This window comes from Ambystoma mexicanum, chromosome 6q (assembly GCF_040938575.1).
Source record: "Ambystoma mexicanum isolate Mex_15411 chromosome 6q, UKY_AmexF1_1, whole genome shotgun sequence".
In the NCBI taxonomy this organism is placed as follows: Eukaryota; Metazoa; Chordata; class Amphibia; order Caudata; family Ambystomatidae; genus Ambystoma; species Ambystoma mexicanum.
The window spans coordinates 1,369,789,368-1,369,811,995 of record NC_090937.1 but is presented as its reverse complement, the minus strand read 5'-3'; the positions used below and the strand labels follow the sequence as shown (position 1 = coordinate 1,369,811,995).

At 46.2% G+C, this 22,628-nt stretch overlaps 1 protein-coding gene across 4 annotated transcripts in view; it reads right to left on the bottom strand.

Moving 5' to 3' along the window:
* TBC1D14 (TBC1 domain family member 14) overlaps positions 1-22,628 on the bottom strand; it is a 1,472,366-nt gene that overhangs the window by 891,141 nt on the left and 558,597 nt on the right. For all 4 annotated transcript variants that reach the window (XM_069632000.1, XM_069631998.1, XM_069632001.1 and 1 more), the window contains one exon: positions 2,547-2,665. In XM_069632000.1, coding sequence (XP_069488101.1) covers positions 2,547-2,665 — 119 coding nt within the window. The remainder of the gene's footprint in view (positions 1-2,546; positions 2,666-22,628) is intronic.

Below are 22,628 nucleotides of genomic sequence, written 5' to 3'. Positions count from 1 at the left end.
GCCAGACATGACGCTTCAGAAGAATTCCCTGTAGTAAGGAACGGCCAGCTGTTTCTGCAGCATCAAGAGTGTTTTTAATGATCCTCTGGTTAACCAGAGTTCCTTCTGTTACTGTGGCCAATAAGCAAGTTCTTAAGGGCTCAGGAACTTCCTTGAGGTCTTGCCGTAATTTCCCCCATTGGGCATCAGCATAACTTGCCAGTAGTGTATTATTATTGGCAATCCTGGTTGAAAAAGCTGCCGAGGCTGTAATTCTCTTACCCAGCGCATAGAGCTTTTTTCCTTCCTTGTCTGGGGGTGCTTCGCTGGTTGACAGCGGAACCCCCGCTCTTTTCCTTGTGGTAGTTACCACCAAGGAGTCTGGAATTGAGTGACCCCTAATGTATAATGGGTCTGAGAGGGAGTAAACAATTTTTCAATTCTAGGACTGACTCCTCTTACCAGTGCAGGTGTGGACAGCGATGGAGTAATTTGTCTCTTAACTGAGGCGAGGAGGGGAATGGTTGGCTAGTAGGAGGTTTTTCTTTAATGATCTTTTCCACAAAATCAGTATCAGGGGTAATTTCGCCAGTCTCAATCTCGAAATGCGCTGCAGCCTTTCGAAGTAGCGCATTGAAGGTGGGTTGATCATCTATTGGTGATGGATTCCTGACCGGTGTGGTCTGAGGAGAGGGAAGGTTTAGGATGTCAGGGTCTGTAGACTCTGTTGGTGACTGCCATGGCTGTGAGCCACCTTCAACTGGGTCTTCCTCGAAGCCCCCCCCCCACCCATGTCAGTGTTTTCCTCAAAACCTTCTTCTGTTCCTATGTTTTGTAGGTCTTCACTATTTAAGAACTCCTCATCTTCCTGGAAGTGAAGGTCTTCCTCAGTGAGGTCGTAAGTATTCATGTACTCTTGGAGGGGGTTAAATAATCTAGGATATTTAGCCCTAGGGTCCTCCTGAAGCGCCTCCCTTGGTCTCTTAGGTGTCTTATTTTCAGGAGTGGACATAAATCTGTCCAGCTTGTCCATGCATGACTAGAATCTCTAAACAGTCCAGCATGGTAAACCAGAACGGTCTGGAGGCGAAAAAGGAGGTCCCTGTGCCTATCCATCTAGGTCTGTCCCATAACGTCGAGGATAAGGTCCCTTCGCCTTCTGAGAAACCTTCTCGCAGGCTAGGGCCTTTTTTCGACGGTGGAAACGATCCCTGCCTTCCTTCCGGCATCCTCGGTGCTTCCCTGGCCTTGTGAGCGGTTTTCGGTGTGTGTCACTCGCCGTCCGTTTCTGGCCGTCCTTGGAAACTATACACGCCAAGCTCTCGACAATTAGTTTCTTCGTAGAGGGTTCGTCTGGCGTCGTGCCGAGTCTTTTTCGGCGACGATAGCGCTCTTACGAGGCGCGTCACCTGATGTTTTGGTGGTAGCACCCTTGCCTGTAGGTAGCCCACTCGCTAGTCGTGGCTGCGGTGGCGGCGAGGGCTTGCAACCCTTACGGTCGGCGGAGGTCGATGGTAGGCCCGGCGCCTTGGTTGGCGCTAGGGCTGTCTTCGTCGACGTGCCGTGGGTTGTGTGTTTGTGTTTTCTGTGTTCGTCCGAGTCACCGGGGTGTTCATCCCAATAAGCAGGGCCTGAGCCGAGCTTGTCGGGGCCGGGGACAGACGACGAGGAGCGGCAACGCTCCCTAGAGGGGTGTACGACCTCCGACGCAGAGATCGGGTTATCACTATCCTCGTCACACTCGGCGGCGGGTGAGGAATCAGACCTAGACATAGCGTAGGCTGCCCACATCTTGACCCTGCGGTCCTTTAAAGTCTTAGGTTTAAGAAGCTTACAGGCCGCACAACCGTCCTCTTTGTGGTCGAGGGGCAAGCAACGGTTACACCGTTTGTGCCCGTCTTTCCAAGTGAATTTTCCCTTGCAGCGCAGGCAAAATCTAAAGGGAGTCGTCTCCATAGCTGAGGATACAGTTAAAAGTGACAACGACCCCGAAGGAAAGGGAGGGTAAAGAGAAAGGCATTCTCAGAAAGAACAAGAAATGTCCCACAATCCCACTCTCCCTACTGTCTTAGGGCGGCGAGGCCAGGCCACGTGTTCGGCAGCGCCGAAGGACCTCCTTCGTCGAAGTCACCACCGTCGAGTTCTTATTCGGCCGTGAAACAGCTTCTCAGCTACGACGTCGAAGGAGGGTTCTAATGTATAATGTTAAATAACGACCAAAGGGTTGAGTAAATGTTCTTGCAATTTCTCTCGACGAGCTCCACGTAAAGGCGACCAATATCTGGGCGGAAAAAAACAATCTGAGGGACCTCGATGCGTGAGGGATTGTGGGTACACTGCATGTCACTATAAGGATAGTGTTTCAGACACGCCTTGTCGACGTCCCCTTTTCGACTACGAAAAACAAAATGCAATACTCTGCATGTCGGACTGTGCACAGCATGTGATTCTAAGCAGATTAACAAACATCAGACGTAGATTTAAAACCAGCAGGACAACGCAATGGCTCAATTGCCAACCTTTTTCCATTCTCACACCAGCATCTCAATAAAACCTCAAGGACTTACGCTGGTCTATCCTCCAAGATAAGTGCAGTTGTAGAGAGAGGCTCAAAGTCAAGATTCTTCCTCACGTTTTGCTTAGGAGAGGGGGACTTCTGAGCTCGCCCAGTTCTTTCTTCATATTCCTAAAAAAAACACAGAGAAAAAAAGGCGTCAGGTTTTAAAGTCAACTTAACAGAATCTTAGATTTAACCCACAATGTTCCTGATATAAGGGAAGATATTTTTCCTACATACCTATAAGCTGTTTGATTGGGCGCCCTTTGATATAAGATTTTTAGGGACCATAAGTACCAGAACATTTGAAATGCTACGAATGCCAAACAAAACCACTTAAGACAGACATGGGAAGAGGGCTTGGCTTGCAGTACCGGGAAGGGAATCTCGGTAATCTCGGAAACTCCATTAATCGGTGGAAATATTCATGAATAACGTGTCGCGGCATGCTAGGAGAAGAGCACAAGTGAGACTTGGAAGCCCCTTTGACTGTCACACTCACCTGTGTCTCTGCAGGAGCGATGGACGAGCCGCCCTTGACCCAGAGTCTTCCCTTCCCCTGTTTCACCCGGAGGAATATCTGTCAAATACAAGGTGTACACTCAGACCTGAATTCACCCGATTCCCCTGGGCCCTTCCCTTCTCTTTACTGTGTGCTGTGATGTCCCCCTATGGGCTTACCTTGATCTTTAGTAGGGTGTGCACTCCATCCTACATTTGCAGGGGCGCGATTCACTCATGTGATTGGTGCCAATGTCTGTAGGCTGAGTTCAGATGCCAAACACTGTTTTATGCCTTCACAGCGGGGCCGAGAGTTCAAGGTGCCAGTTTCTTCACTGGCTAGAAAGTCCTTCCCACAAGTGAACGTTGCGCAGAGAACGCTGAGTGTCCAAAATTGTCTGCATTGTCTTTGTTTGCCGGTATTTTTGTGGGCAAGTAGCGCTGCGTGTAGAAGCTAGCTGCTGGTAGGTTTGCGCATCGCCTTCAATTCGAGCGCGCCTGGTAATGTCTCTCCCTTTCCCTTACAGGAGACATTTTGTGGTATTAGCGCCTCGAGTCCGGGTTCAGCGCTACTGGAGACCTGGTGGTTAGGTAAGTTTGCACAGAGGCTTTTGGTAAGTATGCACCATGTAGAGAGAGAGCGCAATGAAATAAGTATCTGCGTTATTGGAGCGAGCGCAATGAATAATGTCTCTTCTTTCTTACAGGGGTTTGTGCACTCGTGCAACTAACCTGGATTCCAGCGTCGCGGGAAGATTCAGTGAATATGCGCAGCGTTACTGATGTGCGCATGTTAACGCTGTTCTTCTTTGTTCTTACAGGTGCTGGTGTAGAAGTCCCTTCTTGACTGGAGATCGCTGCGGCGTGGAGTAAGAACCACGTAAGCTGAAGCTGAATGATCCAGAGCGGGTAAGCAGAAGCAGGATGATCCGGAACAGGTAAGCAGATGCTGGCTGATCCAGAGCACGGCAATTGTGTTGCTGATACAGCTCACAGTAAGGAACACGAAGCACTGGAAGAATCTTGGGTGTGGCTTATATAGCCAGCCACACCCAAAAACTAGAGAGCTCATGAGGAATCATGCACTTCCTGTTTGGCAACAGGAAGTGGTAACCAGGAAGTTACTACAAACACTAGGAAGGAATGAAAGGAGGGATTTGTTATGGGTTCTTTGTGTGACTATGCCAGGCCTGCCAAGCCCCCACCCAGCTTGCCCCAACTACCTACCTGATACCCATGACACGGACTGAATAATGGAAGCCGGGCTCTGGGGTAGCAGTGAAGAAGCAGAAACTGCCAATAGCCCTGGATTAAGACAGCCAGTGTGGGAGGACGATATATGCCGGACGCACTTGATCTGGCTGCCGCTTTCTGATGTGGCAGACAGGCGGGGTGAGGCCCCCAGCATTGAAGTACTTACCCCCCCCCTAGAAGAAGGGGCCGAGATCAGATGCAAAGTCCAGAGGAGGAAGACTACACGGCTGCCTGATCTGGTGATCTGGGAGTCTGAATGGGGACGCCGGGACCCATCGGATGTAACAGAGACAGCCGGGAAACACTGGGGAGTGAAGCCACAACCAAAGAGGGCACAAAGGAGGGAGGCGGGCACTGGACCGAGCCTCCATATCAGACCATTCTTGATCAGGTTTTGACCTTCGGAAGTGGCTGAGTGAAGCCCCGGCACTGGAGATCTTTACCCTGCCCCTGGCAGCGGGGAGTTGATACCAGATAGAAAGAACAGGAGGTGCAGGCAGTAGCCTGAAGTGCTGCTGCATGGTTGCCTCACCTGTAGCACCAGGAGAAGAGACAGGAGAAGACCTGGTCCATGCCTGGTGCAGCTAGAACAGCGAGGGGGCCCAGACGAATGAGGCCGCTCTCAATGTGGAGCTGCTGGAGAGAGAGGAGTGGATTGTGGAATGCAGATTTTATACCCGACTTGGGCTCCTTAATGAGGCCTTTGGGAAGGCAAAGGCCAGATGATCCACAATAGGGAAAAAAGTGGGTTGTGTAGCGGCTCATGCCAAGAAACCTGGTGGAGGGAGGGCTGGGCACAGCTGCGGTAAAGAAGGAGGCTGGGTATAGTAGGCTGGATGGTAGCGACTGAACCCAGCAAATGAGGAGAGTTGAAGTGCTGATCTCACTTAAAGAAATGGGGCGAGGATGGTATGTAGTGGGAGCAATGTCAGGCAAGAGCAGTGCGGTCTGGCTAAAGGGTGTGCAACTCCCTACCTGCCTCCCTCCCTCCTTGCCCATATCTTGTTCTCCTCCACTGAGGTGGACACAGGCATACAATTTAAAGAAGTAGAGGTCTGCAAACAGCGGTTCTCCAGATGCTTTGCACTCAAATTCGATTGATCCCTCACCATTGACAATGCTGGCTAGGACTGATGGGAATCGAAGTACAAAACATCAGGAGAGCCAAAGCTTGCTGAGCCCTGGCTTAAAGAAAGCCTGAAGCAGGAATACCTTTTGACCATCCATTTCCTTCTGGATGTGTCCAATCTCTACAGTCTTAAATCAAAGAAAAGAACAAGCCACTGACTAAGCACTTCACAACCTGCTCCCTCGTTCTGTGAGGGAAAGGACATGAAACATCTGCAGCCTGGTGACCCGGGGTTGGAGGAGTTGACTGTCAGTGTGCCCGAACACAGGACTCCAGTGAGAGGAAATGGAAAGCACTGACAGGAACTGGAAAGAAAAGAAAAAAAGCTGCACAGGTGAACACTACACAGTAACAAAGCAGAGTGAACCCTCCCTACTCCACACTGGGAGGGAATGGGCCCTCATTCCAGAGACATGTGTTCAGGTGCCCTGCAAAAGGATCCGGTTGAAGAGTGGACAATGGGAAAAGTGATGAGCGAAATCAAGAGCACGAGGCAAATCACTGAAGGATAAGAGCAGTAGGAACTTAGCTTTCCTTACTCAAAGCTGACCTGAGGAAGAGATCTGACCGGACAGCGGCAGCAAAGATCAGAATTTCAATACTGGAAGATGCAGGTTCTTTCAAACAATGCACAGAAGCAGTACATAAACTGACACAGAAGCTGGAGGAGAGGGAAGAAGGTGAGAGGGACATACCCGATTAAATAATATCTGTGTGGTGTGAAAGGGCAGAAGGAGGATACATGGAACAATTCCTGAAAAAATTTCTAGTTGACCAACTGGGAAGAAAAGGACTAGTATTTTTATGGATGAGAGCACACGGTACCAGCAAGGTCCCAACGGTGGGTGCCCCTACGCGGGTCACACTGGCCAGACTATTTAATTTTAGAGTTGGTGATGTCCTCCTCCAGAAGGCCACACAACATAGACCTCCAAGGTGTATCTCAATCCAGACTGCACCAGAGGCACAACAATAATGTCCATCTGAAACTGAACTTGGAGGTACAGGTTGCTCTTCCCAGCAAAGTTAAAGATACTGCAAGGTGGCCAAATATGCTTGGATCTGGCTGGAGAAGGGAGGGGCAAAGTACAAGAGACGGGATGTGGATGCTGCCGAGGACACTGGTAGATGAGACTTGCAGTACAGAGAGGACACTAAATGAGAGGGGAAGGAATCGGGAGGAGAATGTTCTGGTATTGTAATTGGTTATTTATAACGCGCTTAATACCCAGAGGTTTCTAAGCGCGGTCCCGGGGATCGAACCTGTGTTGCTCCACGTCATCTTACTTCCAAGGTGAGCATGTTGCCCCTGAGCTATCCTCCCGAGACTAGGAAGAGGAGAGGAGTTCAGTTTCCATGGTGATAAAGCAAAGGAGGGAATGCTTTAAGATTGCTGTCAGTTACAAGTTGTATTGCATTAAGGGTAAGTGGACTACAATGGGTTATGGTAGACTAAATGCTTCATGGGATGGGAAGTATGGGGGTGGGTGTTTAGGTGGGAATGGGGGCATTCGTTTAGGTAAGTGAGTAGAAAATGGAGGGGGTGGTATGGCTTACATCAACTCAGTGCATGCACTTCTTTCAGGGACGTAGGAGTCCGTAAAATTCTGGGGGAGACAAGCTACAGTCTATGGACATTACTACCGAACAATCCACTTAAACAAAAAAAAAAAGCTGCATTCCTCAAGCGCCCATAAACAATTGTCAAATGTTTTTTTTTTAAAATGTAGTCAATTCTTGCAAACATTTGCATTTTAAGTTAAAATGTGTTCAATTGCAAAATCTGCTAACAATGTATGCATGGTGGGGTGCTTGCGGGGGTTAAAATCGGGGACGAAGGTCAAGGCCCAAGGCAGCTGTCCACTTTGGATAGATTCTGGGGGGCTTAGGGCAAAGTGACCACCAAGGTTACTCAGGGGTGGAAAAGTCATGGCAGTAAACCAATCCAAAGGCCATGTTCAGTGGCTACACGAGGTAGCTTTAGAGGACATGTGGCCCTAGCCAGGTGCCTGGTGGAGAAGCATAACTGGAGCATGTGTTGCCGTCCATGTACAGTGGCCACTAGATGGCTTGGGATTGTCAGGGGCATGGCGAAATACCATGACTCAATCTACCTGACAAAAGGCCACTATTGGTGGGTTCAGGTAATCCAGGACAAAGATGTAACCCAAGCCCAATGAGCACTGCTCATATGATAATGTATATCAATGACGAATGACTTCTGCTCTGCAGTTCTACAAGGATGAGAAGTAGTAAAACCAATTATTCAGCCCTCACTTCTACAGACCAACAGTGATCCCAATCATAAAGGTAAAACAGACAGTTAAGAGATGCCTCCTTCTCCTTTTGTGACAACGTGGGCTGAGGGAAGGCTAAACAATCAAGAGGACTGAATGGGATTCAGTAGGAACCCAAACAGCAAAGCATAACAGAAAGGGAATGTTCAATCGAGATTCTATAAAAATATATGCATTTTAATTAAAGGCACCATCGCAAGAACAATACTGTACGCAACCCACCCCTGTGAATATGCAAAGATAGAAAATGCAGCACTCTGGGTAATGAAGCGTAAAAGGATATGTATGTGAGCCAAAAGAGATGAATTGCGATCTAGAAAGCCTATGGGGGCCCAAAAATGGACCAGGGAGCAGTTACCAATCGATGGTACCTTTTGCTGTTTTCTGACCGGTTCGAAAAGGGCAAACCAGGCTTCTAGGTGCTGTTAACGTGGTTCGAAGCAGCTCGAATACAGTGGTCGCGCTGTTCTAGAAGAGTCGAACAGGGGTGGAACTGAAGCTTGTTCCAGTTTGAAGAAGGGCTTATCATGAGGGCCAACAGAGTCGGTTCGACTGTGAAGATGCTGGAGACTGGATGCGCAGTTTGAGTCATGTGGCTCAAAGTAGCCTCTCATAGTCATGGTTCAATGGTGTCGTTCCAACTGGCAATGAAGATTGGCAGTTAAGATGCTGGCCTGTCGAACAGAATTTCTGAGGTAGGCGATGCAACATGAAGCGTTGAGTTAGAGACAAGGCAACAACGCAATCAGCTAGCGAGGTCCAGCAGTGGACAGGTTCAAACATGCAGTTCAGCGTTTCAAAGTTCAGATGAAGGACAAAGTAGGTCCGGAGGGTCCTGATGTGGTCGAACATGCTAGAATCATGGTTTGCAGTTGTTCAATGGCAAGAAAAGCAGGTATCCTGGCTGTCTTGGCTTTCAGGTGCGATGTCTCCCTCTCATGGGTCTCAGTGTCAAGTGTTGTAGTCCTCGTTTTTGAGTTCCCAATGCAAGGGAGGGTGGTGCGCACTTCCAGGGTACTTCACCACAATGAGGTCCTGGGCAGCAGTGTGACTAGCAGAGATGCCAGTAGCACCAGATCACCCCCAATGTGCCCTGGAGATGGGTAGGGAAAAGAGTTTGTCTCTGCCTTGGACACTCAGTCTTCCCCTCACTGGTGGAGGGATTTGGAAAGTCAACTCTCCCAAAGGAGTTCCAACAAATTGTTCCTTAGGGGTTTATTGCAAGAGAATCCAAAAAGCCAGTGCTTCCACACCCTTGCCAGAAGGCAATCCTTCACAACATCATTAAACCCCCTACACAAATCTGTGAAAAACATGATACCATAGTAACACAAAAAAGGTGTTAAAACCAGCAGTGAATTGCCTTTACCACTTTCTTTTTATCTACGTGTTGCAAAAAGCGAAAATGTATCCTGCAATTAACAATGCAGGAGGCAGTTAAAATGGATTCCTATGGAATCTCCCCTTTTTCAGCAGGTTTAAAAAGTGCTCAGATTTCGAAAGAATCCATTGGCATAAAGCTATCTTGGAGTTAATCCATGTACTGCATTGAGGCAGAGTGGGTATGCATGAAAGACACTTAGTCCATTCATTGCCCCACTGCCCAAAACAAATCACCCAAACCGGGAAAAAGGTATAACGACAGACACTAATGTGTAATGGCTGACTCTATGAGTCCCCGAATAACCAGAACTAGCAAAATAATACCCAATGTATGTGCATGCATAATGGGTCAGATTCTCAAACTTAGCACATTGCATTACTTGCACACAAAAAGTGGCCTATTCAGAAAGGGCATTTGAATGTCATTCATTTTCATTCATTTTGATATTTGTTATAGCGCCTTTCATCAAAATTGTGAACGCCCTTTTGGTCGAGTTCCCTCGGAGGGACCGTAGTTCAAATATTTGGGAGGTGCTATTATGGGTTTGTGCATTTCAGCCATTAAAGTTATGCAAGGTTGGCCAAGACTATGGTAGTCACCTATGTCTAAATGAAGTGTGTATGGGTGCAGCACACGTATACCATGGACTAAGGGAGGGATTGCGTTTAAGGAGATAAAGAGTTATGTGGGAAGTTAGCGTTTGAATTTTTGTCATCGAAAAATATGTGGGGGAAATAGGAACTAGATAATAGGGAAGGGGGAGTATGGGACTCCGCCCAAACAAAAAAAGAAAATTTGAGAGTTTTCTTGGCTGAAAATGTTTGGTAAAGAACGGAAAAAAACCTGGCGATCTAAGAACATAGCACCAGTATTGTAGTTCTTTATTTGTAACACACATATACCATAAGTATTGGGAATACATTGTCTGCATCTGTGAGTAGTTCAAAAGAGTAAGAACTGTCCACAAGCAACAGCCAGAGTACTATCCTACGGCAGAAAGAAGAGCATGTTGGATGTTCTCAGAAAGCTAACACATCCCCCTTTCTGGGAGTTTATTGCACTTGTCCTCTGTGGTACATTTGGTGGAGTCTATGTTCCCCCAAATAATACAATATTCCCTGCCATTAATCTATGGAGACTATAGTGCTTCCAAAGAATTGGTTGTTAGTGGCTTGAAGGGAACAGTAGGCAGTGTGTGTGTGATAGGAAAGGTTAATGGATATTGGATATAGAAACACCTAGAAACATTCACCTAGAAACCCTTGTGTACAGGAGCATTATAAATGCCTTATCATATCATACCATATCATATCATATTATATGCGATAAACTCCAAAAGAAAGACTCTGGCCCCAAAAAGTAGTCTTGCATGCCCTGCTATGGGAATGTGGGGAGTGCTTCTTTCTCCTTCCTGTGCCCATTCACCCTCAAGGTGCTTCGCTAGGAGCACACTTTCCTAGCAACAATTGTTTTACACTCCTTGTTTCAAAATGGCTGTGCTCTAGATGTGTGCATCTGCCACATCAGTGAGTTGCCACGTATGGTTTCAAGTCTGCTATTAGAAAGTTCTTCAGTACAGCACTTTTGGAATGAAGTGTTAACCTGTTGCAACATGTCCACTTCACAGCTGTTGCAAGCTTTTGCAAACAATATTGCTAATAAGCACTAGAAACTACTTTGTAGTGTCGTGGCACTGTTTTTTTGGACTTTGCTAATCACAATCAAACAATAAAATGGGGGTGGTGTATAGCCAATGAAGAGGAGTATTAGGGCACTAGAGGACATGTTCCGCAGAAATTGCCAGCATAGAACGTTACATTGCATGCACTCCATACTCTCACATCAATCTTTCTTGTGCAGGAGGTAAGATGGTTGTGAGCTGGTGTGATCAATAAGTAATTTTGTGTGTGTGGCTAGCTACGTAGCACACAGTGCTTTAAAACAGCCAAGTGTGTAATCTGTCTGCTGCTTGTTAATATCTTCACTCATGTAGTAGTCACTTCACCATTAATGATTGCCTATGGACTTAAAGCAGAGGTTTTCTCGATATACAACTTTGTGATAAAGTGTGCATTTGTTAGGCCGTGGTCCTGTGTAGCCCTTTGAGGCAACCGCATGGGCGGTTGGATCTAAACATAGTCCTATCTTTGCTGACTTCAACTATTTTACATGTCCTACATAGACATTAAAATCTGATGATGCCAAAGACGACTATTTAGGTTGCTATACCCTTCCCTTTCTATAATTGTCTTTCCATTTTTGTTTAGGAACTATATCATTCAGACAGACTATGGTGTGAGGATTATTAACCATGTATGTTCTGTGTAGCAATATACTGTTTAAAGCAATTTCATTTTATTTCACACCTCTTCAAGTATGTTTGAGTTTCCATATCCAACATGAAATGTCGTTATTTACCCTTTCCCCGGGCTTGCAACAGGCAATGGTGTTTGGCTTTTTTAGCTAGTACGGGGGGATGGGTGTCATTTCAAACATAATTGACTGCTAAAGGTAGGCAATGGCAGAGCTGAGGAAGTCCTTGTGTAAGGTGCCTTTACATAAGAACATTGTTCAACCGAGTTACGTATCCAAGGTGGGGAATGATTAAGAGGGAAATATACCACGTAGACGTGTTTGGAGGGCTCCTTCCATCACTAGAAAGTGGAATCTAAGCTGCTTTATGAAGAGGTGGCTTTTATGACCAGAGGTAGAGCATTTCCAGTGCAGTGGGACAAGTAGGGCAAAAAGGAGCCAAAGCTGGAGAAGGCACAAAGAGGCAGGAGTCTGATAGGTTGTGAAAAGACAAGGTGTGGAGAATTGGAGAGGCAGAATGCAGTGAAAGGCAATGGGGCCAGGATCATGGATGGATTTATAGACTAGTAGCAGAAATGTAAAGAGCAATTTTGCATGCAGAGCCATTCAGCTTAGTGATGGTAGGCAGAAGAGTAGGAGGATCTGGGTAGGCTGAAAAGAGTGCATGTCGCAAAGTTCTAGCCTTTATATAGGGATATAATGTTAATAGAATAAATGATAATCACAAAAGTAGATGAACTATCTGCACTGCATGGGGGACGGCGATGTTGGATCTGCGTACTTCCCTGGAGGCTTAAATAGACGCAGTAGGTATAGAAGTTACCCTGCTGCGGCAAGACGTCAGGGGGCTGGCTGAGAGGACGAGTAACTTGGAAAGTGCAGTGAAGATCACACGGACACCAGCACCAGGAACGAAAAGGAGATCCACGTACTCAAACAACAGGTTGCTAATTTGGAGACCCAGGCGGAGGAGGCGGAAGGGAGAGCGAGGAGGAACAATATCTGCGTGGTCGGACTGCCTGAGAGAGAGAAAGGACAGGACCCAACAAACTACTTTGAGAACCTACTCTTACAAGAAATAGGAGCTGAGAAACTATCGCAGGGGTTTGCAGTGGAGCGTGCGCACACAGAGCCCTGATGAGGAAGCCTAGGCCTGGAGCCCCTCCCCGAGCGATCATCGCCAAAATACTGAATTACAAAGATCGGGAGAAGATACTGGAGTACTTTCGAAAAGGAGGGACAATTGAAAGGGCTTCGAGCACTGTTACAGCGTATCCCGATTACACAATGTTGGTCCAGAGGCAACGGTACAGCTATGTGACAATCAAAAGGAGGCTACGGGCGGCTGGCGTAAAATACATGCTTCTGTACCCTGCGAGATTGAAAGTGGTGCACAAGAGCAAAATGCATTTTTTTGATTCTCCAGAAGAAGCAACAACATGGCTGGACCTGCAGGGTTGCCCGGAACAAGACACGGAGCAGGCACAGGCAGAACATGAACACTGACTGGTACACTGTATATACTTATAAGCGCAGCGTAAGCACCTTAGTGGCACATAGTTGAAGATTGATATTTCAGGGTGCGACTAAGTATGGCTAACATGTTGTTAAGATACTACTGTCTCGAACAAACTTTAAAGGACTGGAATATAGCAATAAGTAAACATGCGTAAATTGTGTAGCTATGCGTAGTTAAACTGAAGTGTATAGGAGCGGCAGGGCAAGCACCCTACCCCCCGAATATAGTTGTAGCAGTAGTAGGCTAACCACTAGGGTGGCCTCACCCTGCGGAGCGTCAAGTACAGGCAAAGGCCGGAAAGAGCTAGATGCGGGGGAGCCTGAAATCCAGGGATGGAGCTGGGCAACAGTTAATGGGAGTGTTGTTGGGGCAGGGATGGGAGGTGGCAGGGGGGGGAAATGAGGAGTTCGGGGAGTTCTTGGTTAAGGGGAGTTTAAATTTGAGTAATGAGTCTATGTGGAGTGGAATGGAACCTAGTAGCAGACTGCACCTGTGGGAGGTGAAATGGATATTGTACAGATCATGGGAGACCTTAAAATAGTTACATGGAATGTACGGGGGCTCAATAGCTACTTAAAGAGGAATAAAGTTATGTTGTAACTGCGGAGGCAAAAAATAGATATTGTACTGCTCCAGGAAACCCACCTCACACGAGAGAGGATGGATAAGATAACTGGGAAATGGAAGGGAGTGGTGGTGGGCTCGTCATACTCTGCTTATGCGAGAGGAGTGCTTATTTAGGTGGCGCCACATGTCCCTTTTCAGCGAGTACAAGTGATAGCTGAGACGGACGGGAGACTGGTTATATTGAAGGGACTGTTGGAAAATAGGGAGATAAGTATAGTCAATACGTACGCCCCGAACCAGAACACAGCGGCGTACTTCAGAACATTGTGTACAAATTTGAGCGCATGTGTGGAAAGCGCATTGATCTGGGCAGGGGACTTTAATTGCGTAATGAACCCGAGGGTGGACAGATCGGATGGGAAGATGGATAGACCGGCCCCTGCGGCCAAGGCGCTGCAGACATTGCTAACGGACTTTGGCTTGGTAGACGCATGGAGAGTGAGACACCCCCAGGAGAAGCAATACTCACACTACTCTGCCCCACAGCAGTTATCCGCGAGGTTAGACTATGTCTTTACCTCGCCCGAAATGATAGTAGAGATCACGCAAATAGAGTACAAGGCTTGGGTCCTTTCGGACCACTCGCCCCTGATTTTTGAATGGCAATGCTGCCCCCCGAGAGCTAGGATCCCGACATGGCGTTTACGAGCGGAAGCACTGAAAGATCCCTTCTTTAGGGAGGATCTGAGGGAGGAGATTGTGAATTATTTTGAAACAAACACTGGAGTGTGGACTCGGCAGGAACACTATGGGAGGCCTTTAAAGTAGTGATGAGGGGAATGGCCATAGCAAAATCCAGGGGCCTACAAGGTGGGATTTTGGCCGACCTATGGGAGACGGAGGAAGAACTGGAGGAGGCTTTGAGGAGAGGGGTTGATACTGCAGAGAAGACGGAATTGACTCAGGCTACAGCAAAAATGTGTACAATACTGGGACAGATTATGTAACCTCAATTATAAAAAATATGTAGAGAGACAGCATGCAAGTGGTGATAAGCCGGGGAGACTTCTGGCGTGGCTATATAAAAGCGAGACCCCCAGAGTCACAATCAGGACCATAGAGAGAGAGGACGGCAGTGTAGCAGATACCCAAGAGGGAGTCAATCAAGCATTCATGGACTATTATAGGGTATTATATGGAGATGACGGCGAAAGTAGTCGCGCTAGGGTGAGAGAAGTGTTGGAAGACATAGGATTGCCAAGGATAAGGGAGGAAGAGAGAGAGGAACTGGATGCGCCAATTACCTTAGAAGAGCTTGGGGAGGTGGTGAGGCAGCTGCCTACTAGTAAGACCCCGGGGACCGATGGACTCCCAAGCGAGTTTTATAAAGTGTACATAGAAGAGGTCCTTCCCCCTTTGCTAGAAATGCTGAATGAAGCATTTGAGACGGGATGCTTGCCCGTATCATTGAGAGAGGCTGTCATAATACCGCTCCCCAAGCCCAACAAGTCTGGGAATAGCTGCGGGTCCTACAGACCCTTGTCGATGCTGAATCAAGACAGCAAGATATTGACCGCTGTCCTAGCAAACAGACTGAGGAGGGTCATTAGTAAATTGATACACCCAGACCAGACGGGCTATGTTCCTAACAGAACTATTACTAATAATCATAGACGGCTCCATAGAATTGTGGAGAGTGGAGGTGAAAGTGATGTGGACATGGCAATTGTGTCCTTGGACGTGATAAAGGCCTTTGACTCAGTTAAATGGCCATGGCTTTTGTTTGTGAGCCGTCAGGTCTGGAACCGGGAACTGCCAGAAGGACCCATTGAGCTCTGTATGGCAATGAGGGGTAATCAGATAATGTGCGATTGTTACAAGGTATATCCAGCAAGGAGATAAAGCACCTCTTACCTAGAAATACGGAAGGTGACACCCTGATGGAAGAGGCAGTGAAACCCGGGACAGAGGGCTTGGTGAGCTTCTCGGTGTGGAATGTGGGTGGTATCCAAACCCTGGATGGCGGCACACACGTGGCTTGTGGTAATGTAGGTCAGGCAAACGCCTAGCAGAAGGCCAATGGCCAAAGTCACTGAATCCAAAAATGAAATCCGTAAGACAGTCCAATTCCAAAAAACCAAGGTCGGGTAACAAATGCCAGGGGTTGAAAGAACAATCCAGTAAACAGAGTCCGAGGTCTAGTAACGTGTAAGAAGCAAAAGTAGACAAAGCAGTCCGGTAGACAAGGCAATCCAGTAAACAATATCCGAGGTCGTAGTAGTGAGATTCAAGCATGCGAACAAACGCCGTAAAGTCCTGAAGGTAAACAGCTGTGAAGCAACGCTATCGATTTCAGGACGCCTTTTAAGCCAATAGGGAAGGTCACCTGATGCTGGAATGATCATATGACGTGCATCAGGTGATGCAGTCACGTGAGATGTTGTCGTCACGTGACGTTTGGCCCGATCACGTGACGTGTAGATCTTCGTTGACAACGCGTAACGTTGCGGGCCAGCAGATGTTTCCATTGTAGACGCCAACGATACGAAGGCCGTTAAACACCTGATCCAAATGACCATGTCCTGGCATAATGGGTGAGAGGCCGCAACCTCCGTAAGCCAAAATGTGTGCGTGGGATACCCTTGTTTTGAAGTGTAGAGGGGTTAGTACGTATGGGGTTAGCACGTGTGCCTGTGGGTTGTCTGGCAGGAACAGGGCATGTCGTGGGAAACGTAACAATTATGTAGCAAGCCAATTGCAGTATGTCGCCAAATGGCCCTCTGATGAGGAAACCTCGGAATCTAGGCTGTGTGGGCGTGATTGTGCACCATTTTATTTGAAAGAAATGATGTGGGCACCTAGGGCGGAGATGTTGGGGCGCCCTAAGATGCTGCTATTAGGGTGGATGATATGGCGCAGGGCATGCCAGATGATGGAGAACCCGTCCCCATATTCCCCGCAGGTGCCACTGGTTGCATTAACGGGGGCAGATGCGCAGTTAAGATTGACAATCAGGAGCCACTGGGAACCGGTTGGGGTGGCAACAATGGGAGATATCTGGCGGGACGGCTCTAGTATTACCTTTAAGGATTTGCAAGAAGAAACTGAAATGTTGATGTCTAAAGTGGGGAAGGAAGTCACGCAGTTGAGGACGGACTGGGAAACAGAAGTTGGTGCCCCGATGGAGGATGGGATGTGGGACCAGGCGCAGGGGTATCATAAGAAGGTGTCTAGGAATGCGGGATTGAAACAGATACAACTATATGTCACGCATAGGGCATACATGACACCTTTGAGGATATCGTGGTTTGAGAACGCAGGACGGCAGGCATGCCCCAAATGCGATGAGGAGAACGCGGGCATGGTTCATATGTTCTGGTCAAGCCCGGTCATAGAACGATTTTGGGGTGCAGTAAAAGAGAAATTGGTGAAAAGAGGGGTTAAAATCGCAGTGGACAAAGCGTGGGCATGTTTGTTGGGGGGGTTCCCAAGATCACGGAAGCTTAGGCATGTGAGTAAATTGAAGGACCTGGTTTATGTGCTTGCAAAAAGGAGAATAACCATGTGTTGGAAGACCTGCCATATGACAATGGTGGAGGTGTGGTGGCGAGATTTACAAAAATGGGCCGAAGCAGAAAGCATGGTGTGGCAAGAGGCTAGCAACGTAGGGGGGGGAAGAGGAGACGGAGTCCCTGATGGCCTGGAAACAATTGATAGCCAAGCTGTTTGGGTCAACTGGAGACCCGGCAGACGCTATAGAAGGGGAGACCGTTCCACAGGCAGCTGAAACGGAAGGTTAAAAGAAATAGACTCATAAAGGGGGGAGGGAATGGGAAGCAGCGACTAGAAATTATGGATGTATATGGAAATGGTCGAAGGTTGTACTGCTTGTTTGGTTTGTATTGTTTTGTTGTGTGAATAAGTTAATAAAAACTTTAGAAAAAATAAAACTATCTGCACTGCAGGCCGCCAAGTCAACCTTATTCATTGCATAGTCTCTTGCATCAACTTCACTTATAAGCAACCAGGCATGCCTATCCCACCCGAGCCCAGGCAGCTTTGGTTACTTTCCTGAAGCATATGCCTATCTGTGCAATCTTGTCCATGAAGACTAGCTCTGGTGTGGATGCATAGTGCCGTAAGGCAGCTATCCATAACATGTCCACTTGTGCAGGGGACATTTTGTGGATTCTGGTTCAGCTCACTAAGCAGGAGAATGTCAACACTTAATGAGGGAGTGAAGGACAGCAGCAGTTAGTACAACAGCTCGGGACCAAACTTGTACGTTTGGGTCAAAACAATGGCGTCCAAAAGGATACATCCTTGGTTCAGGGCTTTTCAATGCAGTATTCAAAAGTACTATAATAGATGATTTGTCATAGGGCAAAACCATATAAGTAGTGAAAATATATTAATACCAGTTAAGGTAGAGACATCTTTATGGAAGGGCAAAAGGGGCACTTTCCCCAGGCCCCCACCTTGGAGAGGGTACCACAACGCTGCCAGATTTAAAGGTCAGTTTCCATTGTTCACTAAAATTAAATAGCATATATTAGAATAGTTTATGGTGTGCTACTAAGTCTCTAAACCATCAACTGTCTATAGTTGACAAGCGCATTCTGCTCTTATCAATTCATCCTGCAATGCGCTCTGTGTTCAGTGTGGTATACATAGTTGATGTTCACTATGGGACAACTGCTGTAGCATTCTCACATTTCTCTGGGAATGATATTAATCATATACAAGCTGAAATAAATATTGATGCATTGGAGTGCCACAATGGCTCAGAAGATAGCTCAGTGTTTTAAGCACTTATTGCAGAGATCTGTGTTCATAAGCAAGATTATAATACCAAATTCCAGGAAGGCCACTACTGCGCTGTCATCCGAGAAAAGGTTTGCCTTCTAACATGCTGGTGGCAAGCCAATTATCTGATCGAACTTTTTATGTAGGCCGTTTCAGTGGAAGGGATTCTAGGCAGAAGAGTGGACCGGATATCACTGGCCTCTGGCAACTCTATTTTAAGGTCTGCTCATCAGACACAAAAAAACGGTTTGCTTTTTTGTACAATTCAAAGGTTTCTCATGTTAATAACAATTTCATAGGTTTGTGTTTTGGGTGTTGTGGTGCATCTGGAGATTTCGCCCCTTCTTCCTTGGGTGGAGCTAGGAAGGTTAGCCTGCTAAGCAAACCCCTAGCAAGGGGTTTGGGAAAGTGGGACCTCACTGGGAGTGGTTTCCCACAAGGGGACAGGGACTCCCATTGCGGCAAGGAGCGCCCTACAACTGAGGTACTGTATGTATATATGGGAATGCCAGAAGTAGATCTGGCCGTCAGCTGTGGAACAACAAATAATGTAGCCACCTTGCTGGAGCTGGACCTGCTACGGAGAATATATGCAAGTTGTTCACAGTAGAGGGAGGCAGAGGCCAGACTGTTATAACAGGAGAAGGAACAAACAATAGTGGCAGCACTGCAGCAGACCCATCAGAAGAAAGAAGACCAAAATAGACTCGAACACAAAGGCTTTCCAGTTCTTAGGCGACAGAGGTAGCTCTGTATCATAAAACACACCATTTATAATTCAGGAATGTAAAAGGGACACAGAAAAGAGGTATGTCATGGTTTATGGCATCCTTCGCGAGACAACACTTGCTATAGCTTCATTTTACACTCCAATTACCGCACAGGAAGGGTTTATGATAAACTTCCTTAAACAGGGACATAATCAATGTGAGTGACAGGACTTTAGTTAGGAAAAGTGAGACAGACACTCGCATACCACGTACTTATCAACGTACACTACATCGCCCAATTTATCATATGCACTAGAGAAGCTAGGCCTAATTGATGCCAGGCAAGTCCTGCACCCCCAAACTAAAGAATCATTACCTACATGTGCATAGATCTTTCTCTAGCAGAGAATATAGGTTTGCCTCGTTGAACATGAAGCTACTACTTCAGGTATATTTTAAAATCATGGCCCTTACAGATCACATAACATGGTACTAGCCCTGTTCCACAAACTACGGATGAGCCATAAAAAGTGGCCCATGGCATTGATGGTCAGGCATCTTAAATATTGTAGCATAAGACCATAAGAGAATACCGGATACAGAATCAACTCGGGTATACTTTATTTGGGACATGCTAGAATGCCCTTAAAGCAGTGGCAAGGGTTACATTAATAACACTACCTACGGCTATGGGCGCATCTGACGGCTGACATAAGATCAGATTAAAACGGAGTAACTAAGTATAAGGCAAACCTGATGTGGACTTTATACTGGAAATAAGCAGGAGTTAAAAATCAATTACACACGTTGAGTATACAGAAAGCGAAGAGAACCCTGCTATGATTAAAACAGGGTTAGTATGAGCATAGCAATAACTGAGGAAAAAAATTGGCTAATCTACCAAGGGCAAAAGCAGATAGCTCTTGGATACATACAGCAACTGATGAGCAGGGACAAGAAAAAGAGGAACTGAATAAAAATAGTGTATTCCATCCATATTACATAGGAGGGCACAAACATTGATTCTGCATCACAGACTGCATAGTTGGAGGGAGTTGATCCTCCCGTGCTATCCAATGAGGACAGAAGCAATATGGATTTCCCCTATTGAGCCACAAGGGATTATAGCAATTAAATAATTAAAACTAAACAAATCCCAAGGACACAGCATTATAGATTTTTATAAACTGCACAGTCAAATACTCGCCCAACTTTTTTAATTCTATCAGAGGGGGGCTGGGAACGTCAGGCTTCTATGAATGAAGTCCATGTAACGGTAATCCCCAAAGCGGGAACAAACCAATAACATTACTAAATTTAGATGTGAAAATATTTACCAAAATACTGACTAATACACTGGAGCAATACCTTCCGCTGGCTGTGTACCCAGACCAGTCAGTGTTTGTTACATGGAGCAGACAATATTTCTACAGTCCTATATTTAATAGACAAAACAAATAGATCCCCAACCCACACTCTGTTACTATCCCTAGATGCTGAGAAAGTGTGTGACAGAGTGGGCTGGGGATTTATAAAAGCTACTCTTTCCAAAATTGATTGGGGCCCTATTGTAACGAATATGATTTTAACCAATTATAGACAACCAACTGCCCAGATACAAATCAATGGGAATTTAATGAAACCTTTTTATTTGGCAAGCGAAACGAGAAAAAGGTTCCCCTTAGCACCAATCCTATTCGCCCCATTGGTGGCACCACCATCGGCTTGAATTAATGCTAATCAAGAGATGTCAGGCAATACATTTTGGTAAAACGATACATTAATATCTTTGCCAATATTATCATAACAATTATCAATCCCCTAATATATCTGGAGTATTTAACAAAGGTTCAAGGATTTAGATGGGTTTAAAATAAACAAATCGAAATCTGAGATCCTGAATATCAACACACCCCCTCTGGAGAGATGTACATATTAAAAGCCTACTTCCCTTCGCCTGGGCAAGAGGAGGAATAACGTACATAGGTATTACATTAGCGGCTAACCTGAGCCACCTATACAGCATGTATTTTCTGTTATTGCTGACAAAAACCAGCAAAGATTGGTCACGTGAGAGTAGATCTCGCCTCTTGTGGTTAGGCAGAATAGATTTCATTAAAATGTATTTATTGGTGAGGCTGCTATATCTTTTCCAATCAGTACCAATCCCTTTATCCAAAAAGAAAGAATGGGAGGACGTTCTGCTTGAATTCATTTGGGATGGAGATGCTCCAATGGTGTGTAGGCATACGTGTAGCTAAGCCGAGAGGTTTAGCTTTACCGAAATTACTACACTAAGGGGATGCTCAGATTAGACTAATTATAGACTGGGCACACGCATATACAGAGAACAAATGGGCGTTTATGGGTCAGTAGCATGCAGGCACCTATGGACACAACGTTGGCTGCCGAGACATCTGAGGGACCATGGTTTATATCAGAACTTCGTTACAAAAGTGACCATGGAAGCCTGGTATGAGGTCTGTATAACATTCCCCTCTGCATTCACACCTATCACATATAACGGAAATTAATTCCGGAGATGAGACATCCAACCTTTTATAGATGAGTATTCTCAGGGTTGCTGCACAGTTGGGGAATTTCTTCACCGGTGGTGTGATTAAAACCTTTTAGAGAGTAAAGAGGGACTACATATTGAGTGCGAAAGATCGATTGGGTTATTTATAGGTGCATCACTGGGCACTTAACTGACAGTCTAAAGGAGTTGTTTCAAGACCCTTTGCCGCCTGGGAAAACATTTCAGTTGCCCGCACACACAAAGGGTTTGATACATAAAATGGGAACTCTAGGTGATGGTTCATATTGTGAGGGATGGGAAAGAGACCTAGGCAAGGTTATGCAACTAGAGGAATAGAGAAGGAGCTACAAAACACAAGAAATTATAATTTTGCACACAACTTGCGGAGACCTAGGCAAAAAGATTAACAAGATGGTACCCTACACTGCACAGATTAAGTAGCTAGGAAAGCTGCCTCAAACCTATGCTGGAGATGCACCAGGCATAAATTCATCCTACTATTTTTGGGGGGTGTCTCATTGTGCAAAAAATTGGATGTGCTCTCAAGGCTAAAAGATAATAGGGGTGGAAATCCCATCAGATCCACAATATGTCATATTGGGAGGGGGGCAAGAATGAAACATGCAAAGGATGCCATTATGGGCATCTCATGGCGCACCTGACCATGCCAGCAAAACTGCCAAAATGCAAACGGAGATAGATACCTGGATAAATAAAATAGATAAATGGATAAATAAAATGTGGCACATCTTGGAAATGGAAAAATGAAGTGCCGATATTAGAGGAATGGGGGCGGGGAATGTCATTTATGCATATATGGGGTCCCTTTTCAGATTATATGAATGACTATAGAGGACCATCATGCCCAGTGGAATGGAGGGATTTAAACCTTGTTGATATGCCGTGAAGATCTTTTGTTATGAATGTAATGTTATTTCTAACTGAATGTATCCTGACAGTCTTGAATAAGCAATATCGGGAAGATAAGGCAATGCCAGGGTAATGAGTGTTTGAACGGCTACTTTGTAATGCCTGTATTTGGATTTGATATTTATTCATTTTTACTTCTTCCC